Source organism: Anopheles cruzii, chromosome 3 (genome assembly GCF_943734635.1).
Source record: "Anopheles cruzii chromosome 3, idAnoCruzAS_RS32_06, whole genome shotgun sequence".
NCBI classification, from domain to species: Eukaryota; Metazoa; Arthropoda; class Insecta; order Diptera; family Culicidae; genus Anopheles; species Anopheles cruzii.
The window spans coordinates 39,285,100-39,305,569 of record NC_069145.1 but is presented as its reverse complement, the minus strand read 5'-3'; the positions used below and the strand labels follow the sequence as shown (position 1 = coordinate 39,305,569).

The following is a 20,470-nucleotide window of genomic DNA, read 5'->3' as shown; positions in this document are numbered from 1 at the left end:
GTGAGGTAGGATACAGTTACCGAGAGTATCCGGACCGGCACGACGCACCGTCGCTGCCACAGAAACCAGTGCACGAGATGTGCAGAGACTTCAGGGTAGATCACGCTGTAGATCCGGAAAAGATGGCGACATCGAAATTTAGCGATCGTGAAGACGATTATACACTTGGCGCCCGCGAGTGCAACAACGACGACGACGAATTAGGCGTGAACAACTCGGCCTTACACAAAGCGTCGTCGGAAGCATTTAGTGCATTAATTGAGACAAGTCGGCCCACACGTCGGAGGTGCATACCGCCCGATTCAAAGCCGACGGTGGGCACCTCGCAGAAGACCGTCATAGCAATTGAGACGCACGAGGAGAAGAATTTGGCCAAGCACTTCAGCTCAGTTGAACGAGTATCTGGAGAAGCGGAGCGGGATATACAACGCCCAAAACATGTGGGAACCGCTGACGCATCAACACTCCTAAGTAGTGTCCAGTATTTCGAAGTGCAGCCAGCCAACCAGAAGGGACAACGATTGGCCATACCAGCCATCACCCCAAAGCAGCAGCAGCAGCAGAAGCGAAGCGGAGAAGAGAAGCGGAGCGGAATACACAACACCCAAAACACATGGGAACTGCTGACGCGTCTACATTCCTGTAAAGGAACCCTCCCGTATTTCGAAGTGCAGCCAGCCAAACAAAAGGGACAACGATTGACCATAGCAGTCATCACCCCACAGCATCAGCAGCAGCAGAATATGCCAACAACGGTCGCTGAAATCGGACTGCTGACGATGCTATTCACCATCACCGAGGCATCGCTGGTGTCACCATATGAGGCGGGCGACGACGAGGACGCAGTCCACACGGTGCTGCGCCTCTATCGGAAGCCCGATACGTGCGATACGGCGCAGGAGGTGCCGATTACGAACGATACGATACGCATCATCTATATGTACCACGCCTGGGACCCGACGAACGTGGCGCAGGGTATCGGTACGCTGCCGGACCCAGCGGACGCGTTCAAGGATTCGGTACCGATCTGCCTGACGCAGCGCGTCAGCCAGGTCCCGATCGAGCTGGACTCGCGCACCCGGACGCTCGAGCTGCGCATTTACGACGTCCCGATACCGCAGACCAACGACCTGCGCTGGTGCATGACGTTCAAGCTGAACCAGTTGCCGACGATGCTATTCACCATCATCGAGGCATCGCTGGTGTCGCTCAGCACGGGCGAGACTCGCAACACCCGCGAGGGCGTAACGGCCATCCTCAAGTTTCACCGTATCGTCTGGGACCGTGCCAAGGACGAACCAGAAGGAGTAAGTGGGTGAACAAAATACGACCCACAGCAGTAGGTGATGTAGTCGTCATCGCGGACGAAAACTCACCGCGAAACCATTGGCCGAGAGGGACAGTAGCGGACGTAGTACAGACCATAGACAGATAGGTCCGGCGCGTTACGACCCAATCAGCAGGTGGACAAACATACGAACGTCCAGCAACCAAGGTTGCAGTATTAGACGTGAAAGAAAAAATTACTGAGCTAGGACCAAAAAAGTAAAGAAGGTTAGGTCATTTTTTCTTACCAGACCTTACCAGAGGTCCACGTGCGTGGGATAGCACGTGCGATAGGAGAACAATAATACATTCGCTGACAAGATAGGAGTCACAGGTGACAGCCGCCCGCTGGCAACGAGAGTGAAGATGCATAGGAATTCACTACACTGCGGGGGAGAATGTCACTGATAAGTGACGCCAGCGAGCGGCGCAAGAGGGCGCTGCCGCCAGTCGAGAGGACGCTCGGTCCAGGTGTGAAGTACGGACGACAAACGACACGGATCGAGCGTTCTGCAGAGACCAGTACGAATCAGAACGGCAAAGCCGTAACTAGTAAAAATTCTTACAGGAGTAAATTTGTACAAGTTTATGGGTAGAGCCCAAAATAAAAACAGTTTATTCGCGACAATTATAGTATTAGTAATAGTATTATCGGTCACATTTTGAACCTCCTGTCGATCCGGCAAACTGAACTGCAGCTCGGTACGTGTCTAAAATGTTGCGGATCCTGATTAGTGATTCGTAGAACCTGAGTCACATTACACGCTGCGTGCCAGTCGAAATGATTCGGCTTAAAGCCGTTCGATGGAAAATACCAAATCTCAAATGGGACATAATGCGGCAAAACATGCCAACCAATCATGCCGGAATACAGCATTGTTTTTGACAGGAAAATCCTGACATGGGGTAGGGGCAATCCTTTTATGTTAAAAGAAACCATCCCGCTCTTCAAAGGCGAGTCAAGTAGGCGAGTGTGATAATTCTTTCGTAAACCGTTTTCATGTTTCCAGTACAACGCTCATTCGAAGATATAGGGGCTGGGGCCTTTCACATGACTGAATTCGAATTATCCCTTAACTAGCACCTACCAACGTATGCGATTTTTATTTGGTGTAAACCGCAATCTTTATTTTTCATTTCTACTTTAAGATCTCCAATTTGTGCAAAAATAATATTTTACTTACCAACATTGTACCACAAGCATTCCCCAAAACAGAATACGTTTCCGCACCAAAAGTTGTGAATATATTTGAATAAATAATCAATGGGCTCGAGAGGGGAGCAAGACAAATGAGAAGCACAACGTGGTGTGGCATTTCAATAGTTCATTCCAGCGACCCAGCGACTATCTGGGCTGCCGTTCGCCGTTGGCAGACGTCGAGTTGCGACACTGAGACCACTTCTGTGTTCCGGGAAGAATTTTTTAAATAACCTGACAAGCACCAGCCTTCAACAGTCAAATAACAATTCGCCAGCATCTGTGCACGAGCGCTTCCGTTTCCCGATCCCAGAAGTTGCTTTCCGAAGCAGCCTTTCGAGCCTTTTTGGTCCCTTCTATCGACCGCCGGAGTTTGGACAAGTGTGTACGAAGTCGGCTGTCCAGCGCCGTATAGAATTTCAGTACGCCTCGCCACTACGACGACGACGAGTGGCGAGTGACGTAGCTGCTGGCTGTAGTGTATCCGGCGTAATTGGATTTTCATGTCGATGAGTTTCTGTGTATGGTTATTCTTTTTTTGTCTGTCTGTCTCAGTTTTTCATTTTGAAAACATCACCTGAGGCTGCCTGGCGGTAGTGGTCGATTAAACCACCCCCGGACCTACGGGCGGCTTCAAATGGTGTGGCCGGCGAGCAGAACGAAATGTCCCGCGGTGTGGCAGAGATCGCACAACTCCAGAACACTCTCGAACTCGTTGAAGCTTCGTGCGCCGGTCGTGCCTCGCGAGCCAACCAAGCAATGTCTCGAGGCGGGTTCAGGCGGGTTTTTGGTCTATTTGTACCACAACCGACGGCCGGAAGCATCCATCGGTGGGGAGGAAAATTTGAACGGATAGGCCGATATTGAATGCATGGATAAAGGACCGTGGCCGCTAAATCCACACGCCCGACTTCCACACGACCTGGCAAGGACCTTCAACTAAACGTGCTTCCTTCGTTGGTCGGCCGTTTTAACATTTGACCCTCTCCACGCGTTTTTTCGCTACGGGAATACGGGAATTGCTTCTACCTTGAATTGGAGTTACATTTTTTATCAATATTGATTTTCCCATACTTTCTTGCAGTTAACCGGAACGGAAAGCGATGGCATTGGGCCCCCAATGTGGTAGAGCGTCGAAACGGTGTAATCATCACCCTTCCATTTCTTATCATCACAGCACGTTGCGTGCACGGTCGGCAACAGTTGCAGGAAGAAGGTTTTGTTGGAGGCCATTTGTAAGTAGATTTTCCTCAGATCCAAAGTGCTTACAGAGAAAGTAAGGGCAGCAGATTGAAGAGCTTCCGAATTCGTGTACTAACGACGCTGCTTTTATGTGGCATAAAGACAGCCGCACCAATAAGCCGATCCATTGTTCAATATCGATTGACTTTATCGGACAAGAAAACACATTCACCAATTTGAGTTATCTACAGACTGGCGGAGTTACTACAACATCCGATTCCGGGTTCGTTCAGTCATCGTTCCCATCGCGACCATCTCCAACCGACAACTAGCTTCATCGGTGAAATCTGTTTCCTATTCGATTCGGTCCAAGATATTCAATTTGGTCCAAAGACCGTGGTGACATTCTACGTAGCAAGTGAGACCGAATAGTAATGGTGCGATTGACAAATTCGAACGAAGCAAGTCTTCCGTTGGCAGAGTGTCAAAGAAAATACATCGATTTGCTGGCCAATTGCCGTAACTACTGCCCATGGGTTACAAAACGGGTGGGTAAGGTTGTGACCTTGGGCGCCCAGAATAGATGCTACGTTCCCCTTTTCTTCGTGCGCATTTGGGTCGCCACCCAAATGGGAAGATAAACGGTGGTTTCGGCTAAGGAACGAGGAATTCGATTCGATCCATTAAGAAACGTTTAAAAATCTAGGGATGGGTTTTAACGGTCTTCCAGACGCAAGCAGATCTTCCCTCAGGGTCACTAGACTTACCGCTGCATATTTCGTACGCCATTGTACTAATACGAAACGGCCCCTTATGATGGCAATGTTGGGACGCAGTTTAGCCTACGGGCACCACCGGCCAGACGAGCTGCTCGGCGATGAAACTGCCGGTTGATAGGTCCATGTGGGCCCATCTGCCTTTTTTGTCCCTTCGTGCGTGCCATCATCAGGCTTTGTGGTGCCGACTAACCGACCATTATGGAAAAGCATTCGAAGCGCGACGCGAGGCCAAGACATCGCGACCTTCGCATTTGCGTTGTGGCTCTGCCTGCCAAGAAAAGCGGCCTGGAATGGCTTGACGCTTGTCGCGTAATGGAGCAACAAGGTCCTCGCAGTGCTGCGAATGGCTGGCAAGACAACCACCATTTGCGACTGTGACAAAAGATCCAGCAGAACCCGGGGCCGGCCAATAACGACGGGTTTACTCAAGTAAACCCACGAACGCTGCGCTGGCGCGAGCCCCCCAGGGTGGTATAGAGGCTCAAACCTTGACACGTGGGTAAGCAAGGCTCTGCTCTAATCGAATAATTATGAATCAGCTTCAGCTTCCAGATACTGCACAAGGAGGCAAAGCTTTACCGCAGCACTCAAACAACTGATCCGTTTTGCGGTTAGAATGGTGCGTGTCGGCCGGAATGATTATAGGTGATCGTTTATTGTACTCTAAAGCAACTCAAAAGCAACTTTGAGGTCCGGAGCTAGATTAGCAACCTGCGAAAAGCATCATTTTTTCAAGGGTCTGATGAGAGAAATGAATTATTTATGGACAGAGATAATTATGTTCGTATTTTCAGCAGATCTAAACAAGTGTTGTACTTTTTTGCTTTTCTTGGCTGAATATTTAATACATCTTGGCTCGATAGAAAGGGTGCATTCCCGGATCCAAGTTCTGAAAGTATCTCCCGCTGATATTACGATAACAGAATTCATAATCTAATTTTTGTGCCAAAGACCAACCTTTGAATGTCCTTAGTCCTTGGGACAACTAACTAACTAACTGCTTGCTTGTGCTTATTTTGTTTTGACTTTTAAAAAATGAAACGACATGCCCCGTAACGGTTCTTTAAAAAAATCGTAGAATCGGATGACACTGTCGATGATTATTTCACTTATTATCGATGCTCGATGTCGATGTCGAGGCTTATTAATTGCAACATTTTCGGCAATGAGAACCATTTCTGGATCAACTGTTTTGTCAATAAGTAACATCAGGCCAATTACGGGCCTAAAACTCAATGGTTAGGGACAATCGCCAGTAGTAGTCAATGGATACCGTCACAAAGGGAAAGATTTTACTATTTCTCAAGTGAATTGTTTGAATACAGTGGACCTTTGGCTCTCATCAGACAGCTAAGACGTACGAAGGCTAGTCGTACGAAGATCCGTAATTAGTATTATAGTATAGTATTAGTACGAAGATCGTACTTAGCGTATCAAAGCAAACCGCATGGATAAGTTACAACTCACGATCGATGAGCCCTTTTATGGAAATATTCTAGCTATAATATATTAGGTGTATTCCTGGAAATCCATCGTTTTTTTACCAAATTGAATCGTTTATTGTTCAAAACTCTTAACAAACTGGTCACTCAAAGTACTGTCCGTCACTAGCCACTACTTTGTGCCATCTTTCTGGCAATTTTCGGATTCCATCGCGGAAGAATGCCTTATCTTTCAAGGCAATCCACCGATCAACCCAATTTTTACATTCTTCATACGAAGTGAACCGCTCCTTAGCCAATCCATGTGCCATCGATCTAAAGAGATGGTAATCCGAAGGAGCCAGATCTGGGGAATACAGCGGGGGGGTCAGGACCTCCCATTTTAGCATTTGAAGATATGTTTTCGCCCGTTGCGCGACATGCGGCCGAGCATTGTCGTGCTGCAGAATGAGCTTATCATGCCTTTGGCCATATTCTGGCCGTTTCTCCTTCAATGCTTGGCTCAAATGCATTAGTTGGAGTCGGTAGCGGTCTCCGGTAGTTGTTTCATCTGGCTGCAGCAGCTCATAATAAATTCCGCCACGCTGATCCCACCAAATGCAGAGCAGAAGCTTGGCTCCATGGAAATTTTGCTTGGTCGTCGATGTTGTCGCATTTCCAGGGTATCCATACGATTTTTTGCGCTTGGGATTATCATAATGAATCCACTTTTCATCGCCAGTAACTATTCAATCCAAAAAACTTTTGCGGATGTGTCGTTGGAGCAGTTGTTCACTCATGCATAAACGGCGTTCCACATCCCTTGGCTTCAACTCGTAAGGCAGCCAGTTTCCCAGCTTTTGGATCATTTCCAACGCTTTCAAACGTCTGCAAGGTGTTCCTTAGTCCACTTCACATGCATCTGCAAGCTCTTGTTGTGTTTGGCACGGGTCATCTTCCAGCAATGCTTCCAACTCTTCATCTGCGAACGTCTTCACTGGTCCCGGGTGCTCCTTGTCCTCAGTGCAAAAATCACCACTTTTGAAGCGCCGAAACCGATCAAACCAACCGGTTTCGCCTATAACAGCATCGTCATAAGCCTCCCTAAGCAACCGGCATGCTTCGGCTGCTGTTTTCTTCAGATGAAAGTAATACAACGACACTTCCCGCAAATGACGCTTTTTTGGCTCGAATTCGCACATGGTTTCGTGTTAATAAAAATCTCACAATGGAAAAATTGACAAATGTGATGATGCAGATTTGTTGACAGATGCCTAAGCTTGACATTTGACAGTTATTTGATGACATTTGTGCCTTGTATCCAACAGTGGCGCCACCTATATGTAAACGATGGACTTCAACGCATACACCTAATACATTTTATGCGAGCCGTTGAATGTATACCAAACTGAGCGGGTGGAAACACAAAACAGACAAATTATTAACAAGACTAGGCTAGAGTTTTGCCGGAAAATGCATCTGTCAGATTACGAAATTTTCGATCCCATCGTGTCGACTTCATAAATATTATACCATTTCCAGCAAGGTACACCATATGAATTTCTCTAATTAACGACTGATAGATTGCGCCAATGACTTCACAACGGTAACAGTAGTGTCCAGGCGTAACGAACCATTCTGAAATCGCAATTTTAAAACCATCCCACAAAAAGCATTGTAAACCGATTGTCTCTGCGCAGTTTAAAAGGGGATTTTTATTTCCACGCATTGGATGAACTCCTTCTCGTTTCTGGAAGTTTATAAATTTAAAAAACCAATTTCGGCAAGAAACGTTATGAGTTTTCACCAAAAATGTGTTACCGCAGGTACTGCATTAATTGCTTTTTTAGCAATTAGTTAATCCTAGTGTGATAACCGTATACTTCCACTTGCACTTTCAGCTCCATAACAGGTACGATGCTTCGGAACGTCCCATACACGTGTTTAGTGATGTTGAGCTGCGGATTGCGACTGAAGGAGCACGAATTTGTGGACTCGGTCACAAAGTTGGCCATTGTAATCTCCTCGTTTCGTAGTGGATTAGTTTTGTAGTCTATGGTCACTTCCAAGTCGGTGGTTGGCTGTTGTACCGGTCCCGCGGTAACCACAATCGTCTGGAGAAGGGTGTCACCTAAAGAAACGATGTCCGTAGCTCGTGATTGGCACCCCTTTGGTGAGATGGTAGTCACACTCACCGGTAACCCGCTGTCCCAAGCCATAATTACAGGCACAGATTCCACCTGGCAAGTTGCCTATCAGCAAAGCGAGCGAAGTAACGGCCGCTAATATGAGCTTCATTGTGGATCAAACACTGTACTGGCCCGCACCAGACTGTTAGGTTCGGGTTTGTTAAGTTTACTAACTTGTCAAACCTTACAATGATATCATATCTTATCAGCCCGGCAATTGGGTCTCTATATCGGTGTGGAACGACTACAAATCACATGTCTGAACAACAACCCGCTTATGACTCTTTTCAGCACAATATCTGCCTCAGCTTACAGTTGCTCAGCATTACGCAAAGCATTAGTCACAAGTCGGTGTGTAAACTCGGAAACTAGAAAGAAACCAAAAACTCACTTTTGGGCCGATATTCCGTTATTTCCAATGCTTCCCAAGCACCTGCAACATGACAGTTTTGTTTTACCCAAACGGTATTGATCGTTTGATCTCTTACATGAATAAATAAAAGATTAACCCAGCTCCGGTTTGAAAGTGCTACCTAGTACCGAAGTTGCTGAACCGCCTTCACATCGATTTCATGTTGTTCTTCTCAAGAGGTTCTCTTGGGAGCTGAAAACGATTGATTGAAGCGTACGTTGTGTCGAAGGCGAGCAAGGGTCAGACCTCATAGAAGTGACACAGGCCCAAGTAACAAGTCTGCCGATTCTTTGCCCAGCAAACGGTTGAATTAACCACACCATTGAATTTATGCAAACGCTGATCGGTGGAGTAATTTATTCAGCAATCGATCACCGACTTAATCTTTAAGCCGATCCAACGCCAGTGTGTACAAATATCGAATATTTTTCCATCACTTAAAAGAGGTAAGCAGTGTACAGCTACTGCGTAGCTCAAAGGATCCATTTCGACGTTCTTCAGTACCGTTTGAGGCTGTACTGTGCTGTTACTCGAAGTGTACCGCCCGGGGAATTGGGGTTGCCGTCGTAAAGCGAACAATGTAAGCGGAACGAAAACTATCGCCGTGACACAATTATCTCAAATGGAAATCCTTTTGCTCGCATCTCGCATTCGCAGCATTCGAGGCGGAAATCTAGAACGGGCCGCGGCACACTTTACGATGCAAAAACGATGCCACATCGAATCGGCCATCGTGCGGCCAATGCCAATGCCAATATTTCACCGTTATGGCGGTTGTATAGTTTCATTTCTTGTACTTACGAAAAAAAACACACACACAACTCTGAGTCGGTTTTCCAACTACTTCCCTGGCGAGATTTCGGTACGCCCGGAAACATGGGCGGATCCGGTCCGAAAGTGTGTCGGAAAAAAGTGAAAGTATAACCAAAAAGTAAGAAGGAAACCGCTCGGGAAAAGCATCTCGTGAATATGCTAGAGCGTGGCCGAGTATCGAACGAGTGAAAAGTTCATCAGGGCGAAACGATGTTTATGTTTCCATAATTCAAAGCGATTTCGGGGCACCCAGCAGGGGGCACTACGAAAATGGCCAGTCCTTGTGAAGCACGTGGCGCGCGCAAAGTTCTCGGGCCCGGACGCAAGAGCGTTGCCGCTGTGTCGCTTCTTAGGACGCCTTCGACGGGCGATGATTCATCCTGGGAAGGATAAAGCGAAGAAACTAGTTTCCACTTTGCGATGCTGCGGAGAAGGCAAGAAAAACAAACTGGCAAGATTGATGACGAATTGTTCCGAATGGGGGGCGCCCCGGAACGATGGTTCAGCTGCTCAGCTGGTGTGCGGCTTGTGTCAACACGAATTGACCTATTTTGCAGCAAAGAAGAAAAAAGAAAACGTTGCAACATTAACGAGGGTCGAAGGCCGGCGCCTTGTGCGGAAAATGGATAAATCATCGTCCATTTTTAACCTTCTCTGACATTCATTCAATAATATTGTTTGAAAGTTTTACAACAACTACAGTCAGCCATTGACTGCGACGTCCATTAATCCTTATCACTAGGGACGCCTGTAGGAATAGAAAACGAAAAAAGGTTTTGAAAAATTTGCGGGCCACACTCCCAACTCCGAGCCGGCTTGGAAGCACAGAAAGTGCGTCTTATGCCACAAATAGGGGTGGCTGTGTAACCCCTTGCGGGCACAGCCGACAGCTCGTGGGTGATATTAGCTTGATTATGGTTCCGCTCGCTCGCATGGCAATGCGCAGCTGCGGAGCTAATTTTCAATCCATTCCAGCCCGACCCGACCCCGCAAATGAACTGGCCGGAACGTTGCGCCCAGGAAGGTTTTTAATTGAACATTTCGCTCAATTTGCTGAATTTATTATCACCTCGTTACAAGGGGCCACCCGGCGCGGCAATGGAAATTTAATTATTCCACTCGCTGACACTGAGCGCCGAATTTGGTATCCACTTTCGGATCGCGATCGGCGTATCGGGAAGGGTCGGTCGGTTTACGGCACACATACGGTGCGACAGGCAAGCGGGCACAAACTTCAAACGTTATCCGAAGCAGAAGATGTCGCGAAGGATGGTAATGGTCCGCACAGCAGGGAGTTCTCAACCTTTTAACGATGTCAATCGTGTCATCCGGACCAAAATATCTGCAAACAGTAGTTGCAGACGATCATTTACTTTGACACCGAAAGGCGTTAGGGATGATGTTTGCCCACTTTAGTCTGAACGCTCGCGATTATGAGAAAGAGTTTCTGATTCATTGATTTATAATTAAAAATGAAATTGATAAATTGATACTAATTTTAATTGCTGATTGAGTAAGTTCACCATCGTAAAACGTCTTACGATGTTACAATATAAAAGTTACTTTACTAGTTCGAAAGCAATCGATAATTTTGTGAGTCAACAAAAAAGTGTTGAGTTATCAAAAATCAGTATGAAAATTAGTTAAGTATTTGGAGTTGGACAATCTATTTTCCCAGTTTGCGAACTTATTCATACCGTGCATGACATAAGTATTTAGATTTTTCGTCAATGAAAAGCTCCTCGCACAGGAGCAAGTGAAAGTTTTACCACTCGAGTTGGTTGGAAAACGTTTTATTGGCGACGACAACATAGCCTTACTTGCGAAAAGCGGAACCGCGAGTACGTGCCTTGAAAGCAGATGCCGGCAAATTTGACCCACCCCGGTCGAATGTTGGCCTCTTGGCCCTCTCCCACTTTGACTTTCGGTGACACAATTTTTATGAAGCACGCAACTAGAGAGTGGTCTAATTTCTGTTTCATTAGGAGCGCTGGCTCCCCAATACTGGGATTGCGGGTTTTGGCTCCGTGCCAATCTGTGGCCACCGTACACCGGGATTGTTGCTCCGCTTAGGGCGATGACGAATTGATTCACAATTCATCAACAACCACACCGATCGGCCAGGCCAGGACGGTCGCCGAGTAGTGTCGAACGTATAACCCGTCAACACGGATGCTGATGACGACAGTTAAGAACACACGCCGGCAATATAGCCAAATTCTAGTGACAACCGATGTACCGCCGTGTTCCAATTAGAGATCTCTGCGGTTAATGAATGTCGCCCTGCAATACGCGAAGCGGAATATGAAACTAGTAAATGACTTCTTCGGTTTTCGGGTCGATTTTTTCGGAAACGACCATTTCTATTGAAACGTTATTTTACTCGGTCGAGTGACACACATACCATAAGATCATAATGAAGTGCAGGATTTAACCGTATCTGTACCACGAGTTCCTCCACGAGAATGATGTTCTCTGATGCCTATCTGGTTTAGGGGTTCAGCATTACGGTTCGTTGCGGGTTTTTGTTGGGCTATCAATTATCAATGGGCTATCTTCCTGCTTATGATTGAGATGCGTTACGCGCAACATAATATCGTGCATATTTAGAAAAAGGACAATTCTGGGTATCGCTCTATCACCCCCATGTGACATAACGTGAATATGAGTTCTAGTCCTTTTGGACTATTTTTCCAACCTAACATCAATTACAGTGGTTCGGCAGGACTACTTAAAGTCCTTCCGTCATCGGTATCACGGGGTCTTTCAACTCTTTCAACAACAACTTTTTCAGAATCTAGTGAGAAAAGGCAGAACAGTTTGGCGTGCCCGACCAGAGCTTTGGAGGTACAAAACATGTTCTAGAAACATTTCAAACGAATCAATAATGCTACCAAGCAAGAAATAATACCATGATGTTGATGATTTTGAATAATTACAGTCGTAAAATCGATTTAAAAGTCTCCCCTTCTTCAAGCCTCTTAGGGATGGTATAGAATAGAATAGTGTCAATTCTGAGATTCGCTTTGGAAATAATGTGTAATTTGACTACTACTTAATACTTAACCATTTGGTAGCCAATCCGATGACCGCAAAACACTGTTTTGAAAATCAAGAGAAACGCAAGTTCATCGCTAAAAATATTTTTTAACTCTTCAAACATCACGGTTTCATCGTTCCGATTCGCTGTTTGAATGTAATGTAAAAAGAAAAATGAAATTGAGATAAAACGATGAGAGTTCATAAAGCAGCACTTTATGTCTTTTTGCACGCCAAAAGACCGTTCGGCGGGATACACACACTTAAATGTAACGTAAGTCCGTGTGTCCGCGTGTGTGCCGGTGACATTTATGGGTGAGGACACCACAGCAGCCCATATTCAAACGATGATCTCACCTTCGCCTCGCCGCTCTGTACATAATCTGGCCCATCCGTTGATGAAGGATCGGTTGGAATAATAAAACTTTTCCGATTCTCACTCAGCGATGCAATAGACCCCGGGGCAAGGAAAAAAGGAACATTCAAACGAACCACGTTTCATCCCGGCGCCGACCAGGTTAGTACGCTCGCACTACAGAGCTCAACTTACGCCATCGTGATTGGTCTAGGGCGCGGAGAACGGAGATGGAGAATCGGTAAAAGCATTACAACGGATTCCGACGGCCGGCCACGAACGCCGAATCAAATTCATTTGCAGGCTTCGTGTGCAGTGCGCAGAGGATCGCACTAGAAGTGAAGACGCCCTGGAGTCGACAGCTATGCGCTCCGAGCTGCCGAGCACGCGATGATGTAATGGATTCTTGGCCGTTGTTCAGCCACTCCTTCGGCAAAAGGATGTGTGTCTGCGGAACAGCGAGCGCCGCCGGTGCTAGTACGAACGGTTAGCATACCGCGAGGAAACAAGGAAAGACGACCAGAATTGACGATTTGGCTGTAAATTACTTCCCGTCCCGTCGCGAGCACCAACGGATACTGCAAGTCCGGGCCAGCCCAGCCCAGCCCAGTCCAGAGAGTTGGCTGCGCCCTGGGCATGTGCTGAATAAGTTATCGCATTGACTACATTGTGCATATGCACAGGCAGCCCATCTAACCTCGGTCGTGCGGTCGGAAGGACAATCAACAAGCCGTTCGCTGTAACGACTCCGAGGCGCACCCGTCGTCGTAAAGCGTACGTCAGGCTTCCACAGGCTCGTTTCTCCAACTCGGGCGGGCTTACGTAGGAGGTACACGGGACTAAGAACCAACTCACGGCCGGGCCGTGATAGTCGACAGCCCGGCCGGACAGGCAAACACGGCCCTGTCGAATGTGGATGTAATGGTAATGACTTTGGAACGTTCGTACCAGAAGCACGCGCGTGTCACTGGCGGATGGAAGGATGAAAGTCATTTCGTCTGAGTAAGTACTTCAAGTGGTACCGTCAATGATTGGGCCAGAAACCGCCGCTTCCAGAACACACCAAAACATCACGAAGGAACTGCGATCCGTTTTAGTAAATTGAATCGAAATCGCTCTAGAACAGCACGGACGTCGGCCGATGGTCCGGACGTGAGCGGTCTACCCAGGACGGTTCACGTACCGGAGATGCATATGCTTTAATAATTAATGACAAATTTATAGCGCACCATTACTCCGCTGGAACTTGGGGAATTGATGATCCAAAGGTGTGATGGATCGCTTGTCTCAGGTAGGCCGATCGGAAAACTAAACGGAAAACTCCGCTCCGCCGGATCATCGTGCCCGGAATCATTAGGAAAACGTACATCACACGTGTTATGCAAGCCGGAACAACAATCCTTCTCGATGCACCATCACGCTATCAGGTACCGCAAACGAGAATCCTCAGCCTCAGCGAGCTCCAAAACTCTCGAGACTGCTGCGAATTTCTGCACCACAAGCACAAGTGGTTCGCATTCATTACGCTGTCTAGCCGGGGTGTCATTGTTGACTCGACCGAACCGCACACACACCTAACGCAGGGAAATGCAAATTCCCCGCCGCTCACCAGACTGTTCCACCGGAGGATACTTCGTTACAACCCCAATTTAATCACCATCGTCATCGGTAGACAAGTGAAAAACATTCCATCCGCTCCTTGTTGTCGGTCCCCACTCAGCTGTCAACCAGAATGTTAAACACGGCCCGTCCGTCCGTCGGGCCGTGGAACACTTACGCCCGGGAACTTCGGAAAGCCATTGTCAGCGGCACGGCAGGTTGTCGAATAATTTTCCTAATTTGCAGTACTGCGAACAAACCGGGAAAATACCTCGCTCGGCTCGATTGCTTTCAAGTGCATTCACGCATATCGCAACAGCAGAGAGCTGCTTCAACCGTTAAGGATTACGTTTCGAGCAGGCAAAGAAGGCGACGGAAGTGCTTTATTCGAGCGAACGAACCCTTTCGTGGCAATCGGCAAAAACCACACCATCGACGGTGTGCCTACTCGCCCCGACATTGGAGTGCCGTATTCTGAGCCCCGTATCCTGAGCGTACCTTCCCTGTGGCCACTCGACGCAACGCCCGTGCTCCGCGCTGCGAAAGGCAGAAACACTTCAATCAGTGCGCTCGCCAAGCGTTTGTTTACTTTGCTGATCACTTGTAAGCGTCGAAATTTTCTCATTATCGCCCTCAGTTCTCCTTGATGTTCTCGCCACCATCAATTGACAGGTCGTCGGCGTTTTTTTTTCGGTTGACGAATACAATGTGCCATTCAGGGCAAATGCTATTATTCTTGTGAAGGCAATCTTGGTGTAAGTTACGACAAATTACAAAGCAACCACGGACTGCGTTTAGGCTTGAGGGAGCTTCCGACCACGTGACTATGGTGATGAGCTGCTCTCATAACAGACGCACGACTGCCGGTGTCTTACTGGCTCTGACGCACGGAACGAATTCGTAATCCGATTAGTAGTCACCGCAACGACACCAACACCGGCCTCGCTCTGTAAGGATATTTATTTGTTGGAATCTTTCCAGGGGGCATTGTTTTGCGACCATGCGATTGAATCATGAACGACGTGAAGATCTTTCAAATATTGGCAACTTTATGTATGCTGTCATAATTTATCTGTGTTTTGTACAATGTCCACAAGTTTTTCTTAAAATTTCCATTTATCGTCTCGCCAAGACCAGGGTTTGTTGAGTACAAAGCAAACATTGCAAGCAGCATTAGGCTCGGGGGAGCTTTCCTCACGGGCATAATTAGCTGGCAACAATAGTTGCCAGAAGGCTGCCCTGTTGAAAGCTTCCATCCACGTGCGGATCTCCATGGTGCCTAGCGAAGGTTACACCTTGTATGAACGCTTACTTGAGCACGTAAACATTCTTCAGGCAATCATTACCGACGTTGACCAACATTTGTTTTGTGGCCATCTCGTTTGAGCGAACCATTAAAAAACCTCGCCAAAACTTATGCAAGGGAATGTACAGGAATATCCTAGATTTGGCTCCAAATCGTTCCACGGTTCCTATTAAGTTGTTCATTAAATCATGGTTTTTTCCATTTTCAAAATGCTCTTGGGGCAGGGTGCATTGCTTTGATGAAAAAGGGTGTTTTTCTTCTTTAAACCAGGTCTTTTCTCACGAATTTTCACTTTCTGTAGGTCTGAAAGGTCTAAGGTTAAAGGTTGCAAGTAGTCCGCTAACAAAATTCCATTCGTATCCCAAAAAACTGATGCACTGAACACCTTTTTGGGCAATTTCTGGACACGAACTCGTTTCGGGCCGAAGCACAAGGTTCACACCACTTCTTAGTCTTAGCTTTCTGAAACCCAATACTTCAGTCAAAATATTGGTTATACTGCTCAATGAGATGGTTAGGCCTAATACTAAATCTCTTTCAGTGAGTTGATGATTTTCCAATACCATATCTTGTATTTTTTCTACAATTTCTGGTGTTGTGTCTGTTTTTTACGTTTTTGACGTCTTTAAGGCTTGTACGACCATGTTTAAACTCAGAAACCCCCCTTTTTAATATACTAATTGAAGGCGAAGAGTCCTTATACTCTTTCAATATTCGCTCATAATTTTCCTTTGTTTTTAAACCTCCCAAAAATAAAAATTCAATCACTGCACGATACTTGATTTTCCCCGTTGTAAAAAACACTGTGACACGTCTTGTGACACTGTGACAAAAATAAGGTTAGAATATTGTACAAAAACAAATATACAAAAAAAAACAAAAAGCAGCGCCCTTTGTTATCGAGACTCCGAATTTAATAAACAACCTAGTGATTAGGAGCAAAGACGGGGGTTCGCTGTCTACAAAGCTAGTCAATAAGTTTATCCTTCAGGAAAACTATGCTCATAATTTCAACATCATCTCTCGATAAACGTAGGCTAGATTAAAGGGTTATTATATTTATGATAACTCACAACAGGGTCTAATCGTACTTAGTACTCATAGTTTAAAATCATGATCATCTTCATAAACGCTTCCTTTTTCGAAGAACAGCGAATTCCATTGTGAACGGCTGGACTCACAGACAATGAAGCAACATTTAATTCAATTACTCTTTCGTTCACGTTTGAAACCATGTTGGCTCCCTTGGTCCAAAGTCTTTTGCCCTAAATATGCCACAAGCTGTTCCGATACGATAGGATGAGATGGTTTAGGGTAGGATTATCAACGGTTTTAGGAACTAAATGCAGCGAAAGCCGCAAACAGGGCATGCTACTGTGCTACCTACCTCCGGAATGTCATCCGGTACCTTGCCCATCCAGGACAACGACAGTATCGGGCAGTCGCATCTTGTGTTGGAGTTTTTCTCAAAATGCAAATGCATGATGTCGGTCGCGGGCGCTCGTACGGAAGCTAAACTCCTTCCTCCCACATGTACACTGGTGTCTGTGGGCAGGGCTGCGCGTTCAACAACTGCTTACGACAGGCAGGACGACCAAACGGAGCATCACCAGGCACGGAATCACACTCACACACCCGCACACACTATACACTCGTTGCAGCTTTTCATTCACTTCACAGCCTGCCTCGGGGTGCGCTGATTCCTTCCTGAGCCCTGAGACGGAGCCGTTCGTGGAACCACGTGGACGTGAGGACGTGTCGGCGGGAAAGCAAACGATGAACCTATCACAAAATGGTAGAAACACGAAGGTTGAGCGACGAAGAAGATACGGCGGTACGATACGTTGAGACTAACTGCGCGCTGTTGACAGCAGTCCAAGCCGACCAACGCCACGCGGTCACTATTTCATCTGTTGATCGCGGCCATTATGTCACGTTTTGTTTATTCTACACGTTCACTTACTGCACACCACTAGGGTGGTCACCCTTTTCTTGATACCGACACACACACACACCCAACGGTGTCGATAGAAACAACAGTTCGGGTTCTAGCACATCGCCCACACTGACGAAGCCTTGTTAATTTGTTGTTCACCGCGCGCAGTTATCGCGCGCGATCCTTGATCTTGATCGAAGGTTTACCGCGCGTCGGTCGCGCACGGGCTCGAATCTCTATTTCGCACACCTATGCCATTCACTTGCGGGTTGTAATTTTTATTTTTAGTGTATCGTGTCACGATAACTTGTGCCCCCCAGTGCCACCAATTGGTTGGTAACGAGCCGAGGAGATGAAAATTATAATTTGTAAATTACGACTTCACACCGTGTCCGTCATCTCTTCAATAGCGCCTTACAGTCTGAACCGTTGCCGTGTGCATTGTAAACAATTCAATAGAAAAAGAACCGCTCCACCGTAATCGCTTGAAACCATCGTTGGCACCTTCTTGGGTCCACCAAACATGGACGTTATCTGCTGGCGATAAAGTTCCGCAACGGAGCACCGAGAGGACGCGCGAAAGATTCGCCAAAGGATGGAAACGGGCTGAATGTGGATTCAAAAGGATGTTGAAAAACGCTTACCACAACCGCCAACTAAACCGACCCAGGGCTGTCCATGGCGATCAAAGTGTCAAATAATCGGCAAGCTTAGCTGTGTGCCATCTTGTCGATATCGTGTAGCTTTCGCCCCGGAAAGCAAGGTAAAACCGCTCGGAAAAGACGCGGCAAGGCAGATAAGAGTGTTAGGAGGAAGGTACGGAAGCCGATCGTTACTGTCGAGGTCTGACATTTTTCTCCATTTCAGCGACTGCAATGATTTGAACGTTGGTTGCAATAGAAAGCCAATATCTGCCCGGGAGTGTCGAGGGTAAAAGTCTTATTTTCTGATCCTGCGCTGTCACGATGTGCCCAGTTCATGGTGCTTTGTTTCTTTTTGCCTTTTTTGGTTAAAACAACACGAGGTAGCAGGCGCTGACTTCGTTTCTGTAAAGAATTGTGACAAAGCCACCAAACAGCAATGTCGACCTGAACCACCATGCGGCTCCATTTATTCGGTAATCTATATAGGTTTTTTTTGCTGTGACTTCCGTATGTTTTTTTATACAACTTGCTGCCGGAAGGTCTTACGTCGAAAGGTGCGAGGCTGCAGATACTGCAGTATTCTTCAAAAATTCATATACCCGAACCATTACCTCCATGGGCTGCGTTAGTCTTGATCCAGCAGCAGCATGAGAGTGGGTTGGGAGGGCGAGAAAATCAATTTCTCGTCTCGCGCCATGCGATGCTAGGACACCCAAGTGCCTCTGCGTGGGCCCACACAGTCGCCTAGGCTCTGGCCCACTGGTCTAGCCCAGACGGGCCACCGGAGCGGAGTCTGATAAAATAGAGTTCATCAGCCGATTGAGCAGCGACTGCAGGGATGCTCGGTGGCGACGACCCAAGCATCCGGAACAGACTTTGTTGTCGAAGAATGAATGGCAACCGGATCCGTATCATTTTCTGACGCCGTCGTACCGTCGTAGTTGACGTAGGGGCCGGCTGGTGAGGCCACTCAGATAAGAGCCGCTTGCGTGCGGATGTTTGTAAACGTGCACACAAATGACTAACTAAGCGAATGTCCTTTTTAGTATAATACATTTTTAATGGCGCACATACGAAAGCCACATAAGAGGCAGAATTATAACTTACGTTTGTTCATTGTATTTTTTGCCATGGTTATACAAGAGCATGGTCATCATACAGCAGAGGTCGCTCAATCGAAACTTTATTGGCCAGATATCCTACGAGAGTTGAGACAACCGACTTGTATCTGGCATCCTCGGATAATCCGTTAACGTTGGTCGAGTAAACACTGAAGTCAACAAGTCGGAAGGTAAAAGATACGCAATCATCTCGCTTAATAGTCCGATAACGGAGGACATCATACATCGAGATTTGCGTTCGAGCAAGGCATGGGCGCTCCACTAATGGAGCGTCTAGAATGTTATTTTAAATGTGGTCAAAATGGCCAGAAATGGATCCCATTTTTTGACAAATATCTGACGAAAGGCATTTTGTGTGATGCATCCGATTATCAGCTGCATTTAACGCACGAAGAATCACTTTCTTCACGCCAGCGCTTCATCGACACACACAGTGGCACTTCCGTGCGATCCTGAAGCGGTTAGTGAACGCATTGCAGAGTTGCCTTGGCTTGTTTTAAAATGATTGATGCCCTCTACCCAAATTCCATTAACCTGCTAACCTTATTCGGTACAGGTCGCGCTTCTACGCCCCGTGACCCTGTTAAATGGCCACTAATATTAGACTGTACATTTATTCAGTACGCCGGGTGCGCATTCAAACGGTGCTCACTTTAGGTTTTAGTGTATTTAATCAAATAACCATCACTGAACAGAGTTATTGCTCAGCTTCCTTTCCAATCTTAACGGAACATATCTTCAACGCAAGCACTGCTACTACTGCTAATGTCTGCTATAAGAGATTTTGTAGAGATGGTTTTCCGCTCCAGGAAAAAGAACCCGCCCCTTCGGAAGTAAAACTGTGAACAGTTGCCCCGGAAGGGTGGAATGGAGAATCTCGGTGGGTGGTGTACCGGGTAGGCCATCCGTGGGAAGAGTCTCACAAAGTTTCGTCTTACGTGACAGTACACCACGGGTCCTATCGCATTGTAAAATAACTTCAACAAAATCATAAAGAGCTTGATTTAGTTCATTTAATTAACTCAGTTAGGAGTAATCCATTACGAATTACTGGACAAGCACCAAACACCCACTGATACGGTTGGACAAAGGTGGACACGAGCAAACCGCTAAAACACTTTATGTAATAGACCTACAACCTTAATGTTCA

The 20,470-nt window shown here is 46.8% G+C and overlaps 1 protein-coding gene across 1 annotated transcript in view; it reads right to left on the bottom strand.

The window, feature by feature from the left end:
- The window catches only part of LOC128274898 (uncharacterized), a 29,131-nt gene extending 12,029 nt beyond the window's left edge, over positions 1-17,102 (bottom strand). Inside the window, exon 1 of the mRNA XM_053013239.1 lies at positions 17,007-17,102. Within this exon, the coding sequence (XP_052869199.1) occupies positions 17,007-17,102 (96 nt within the window). The remainder of the gene's footprint in view (positions 1-17,006) is intronic.
- Positions 17,103-20,470: the final 3,368 nt, after the last annotated feature.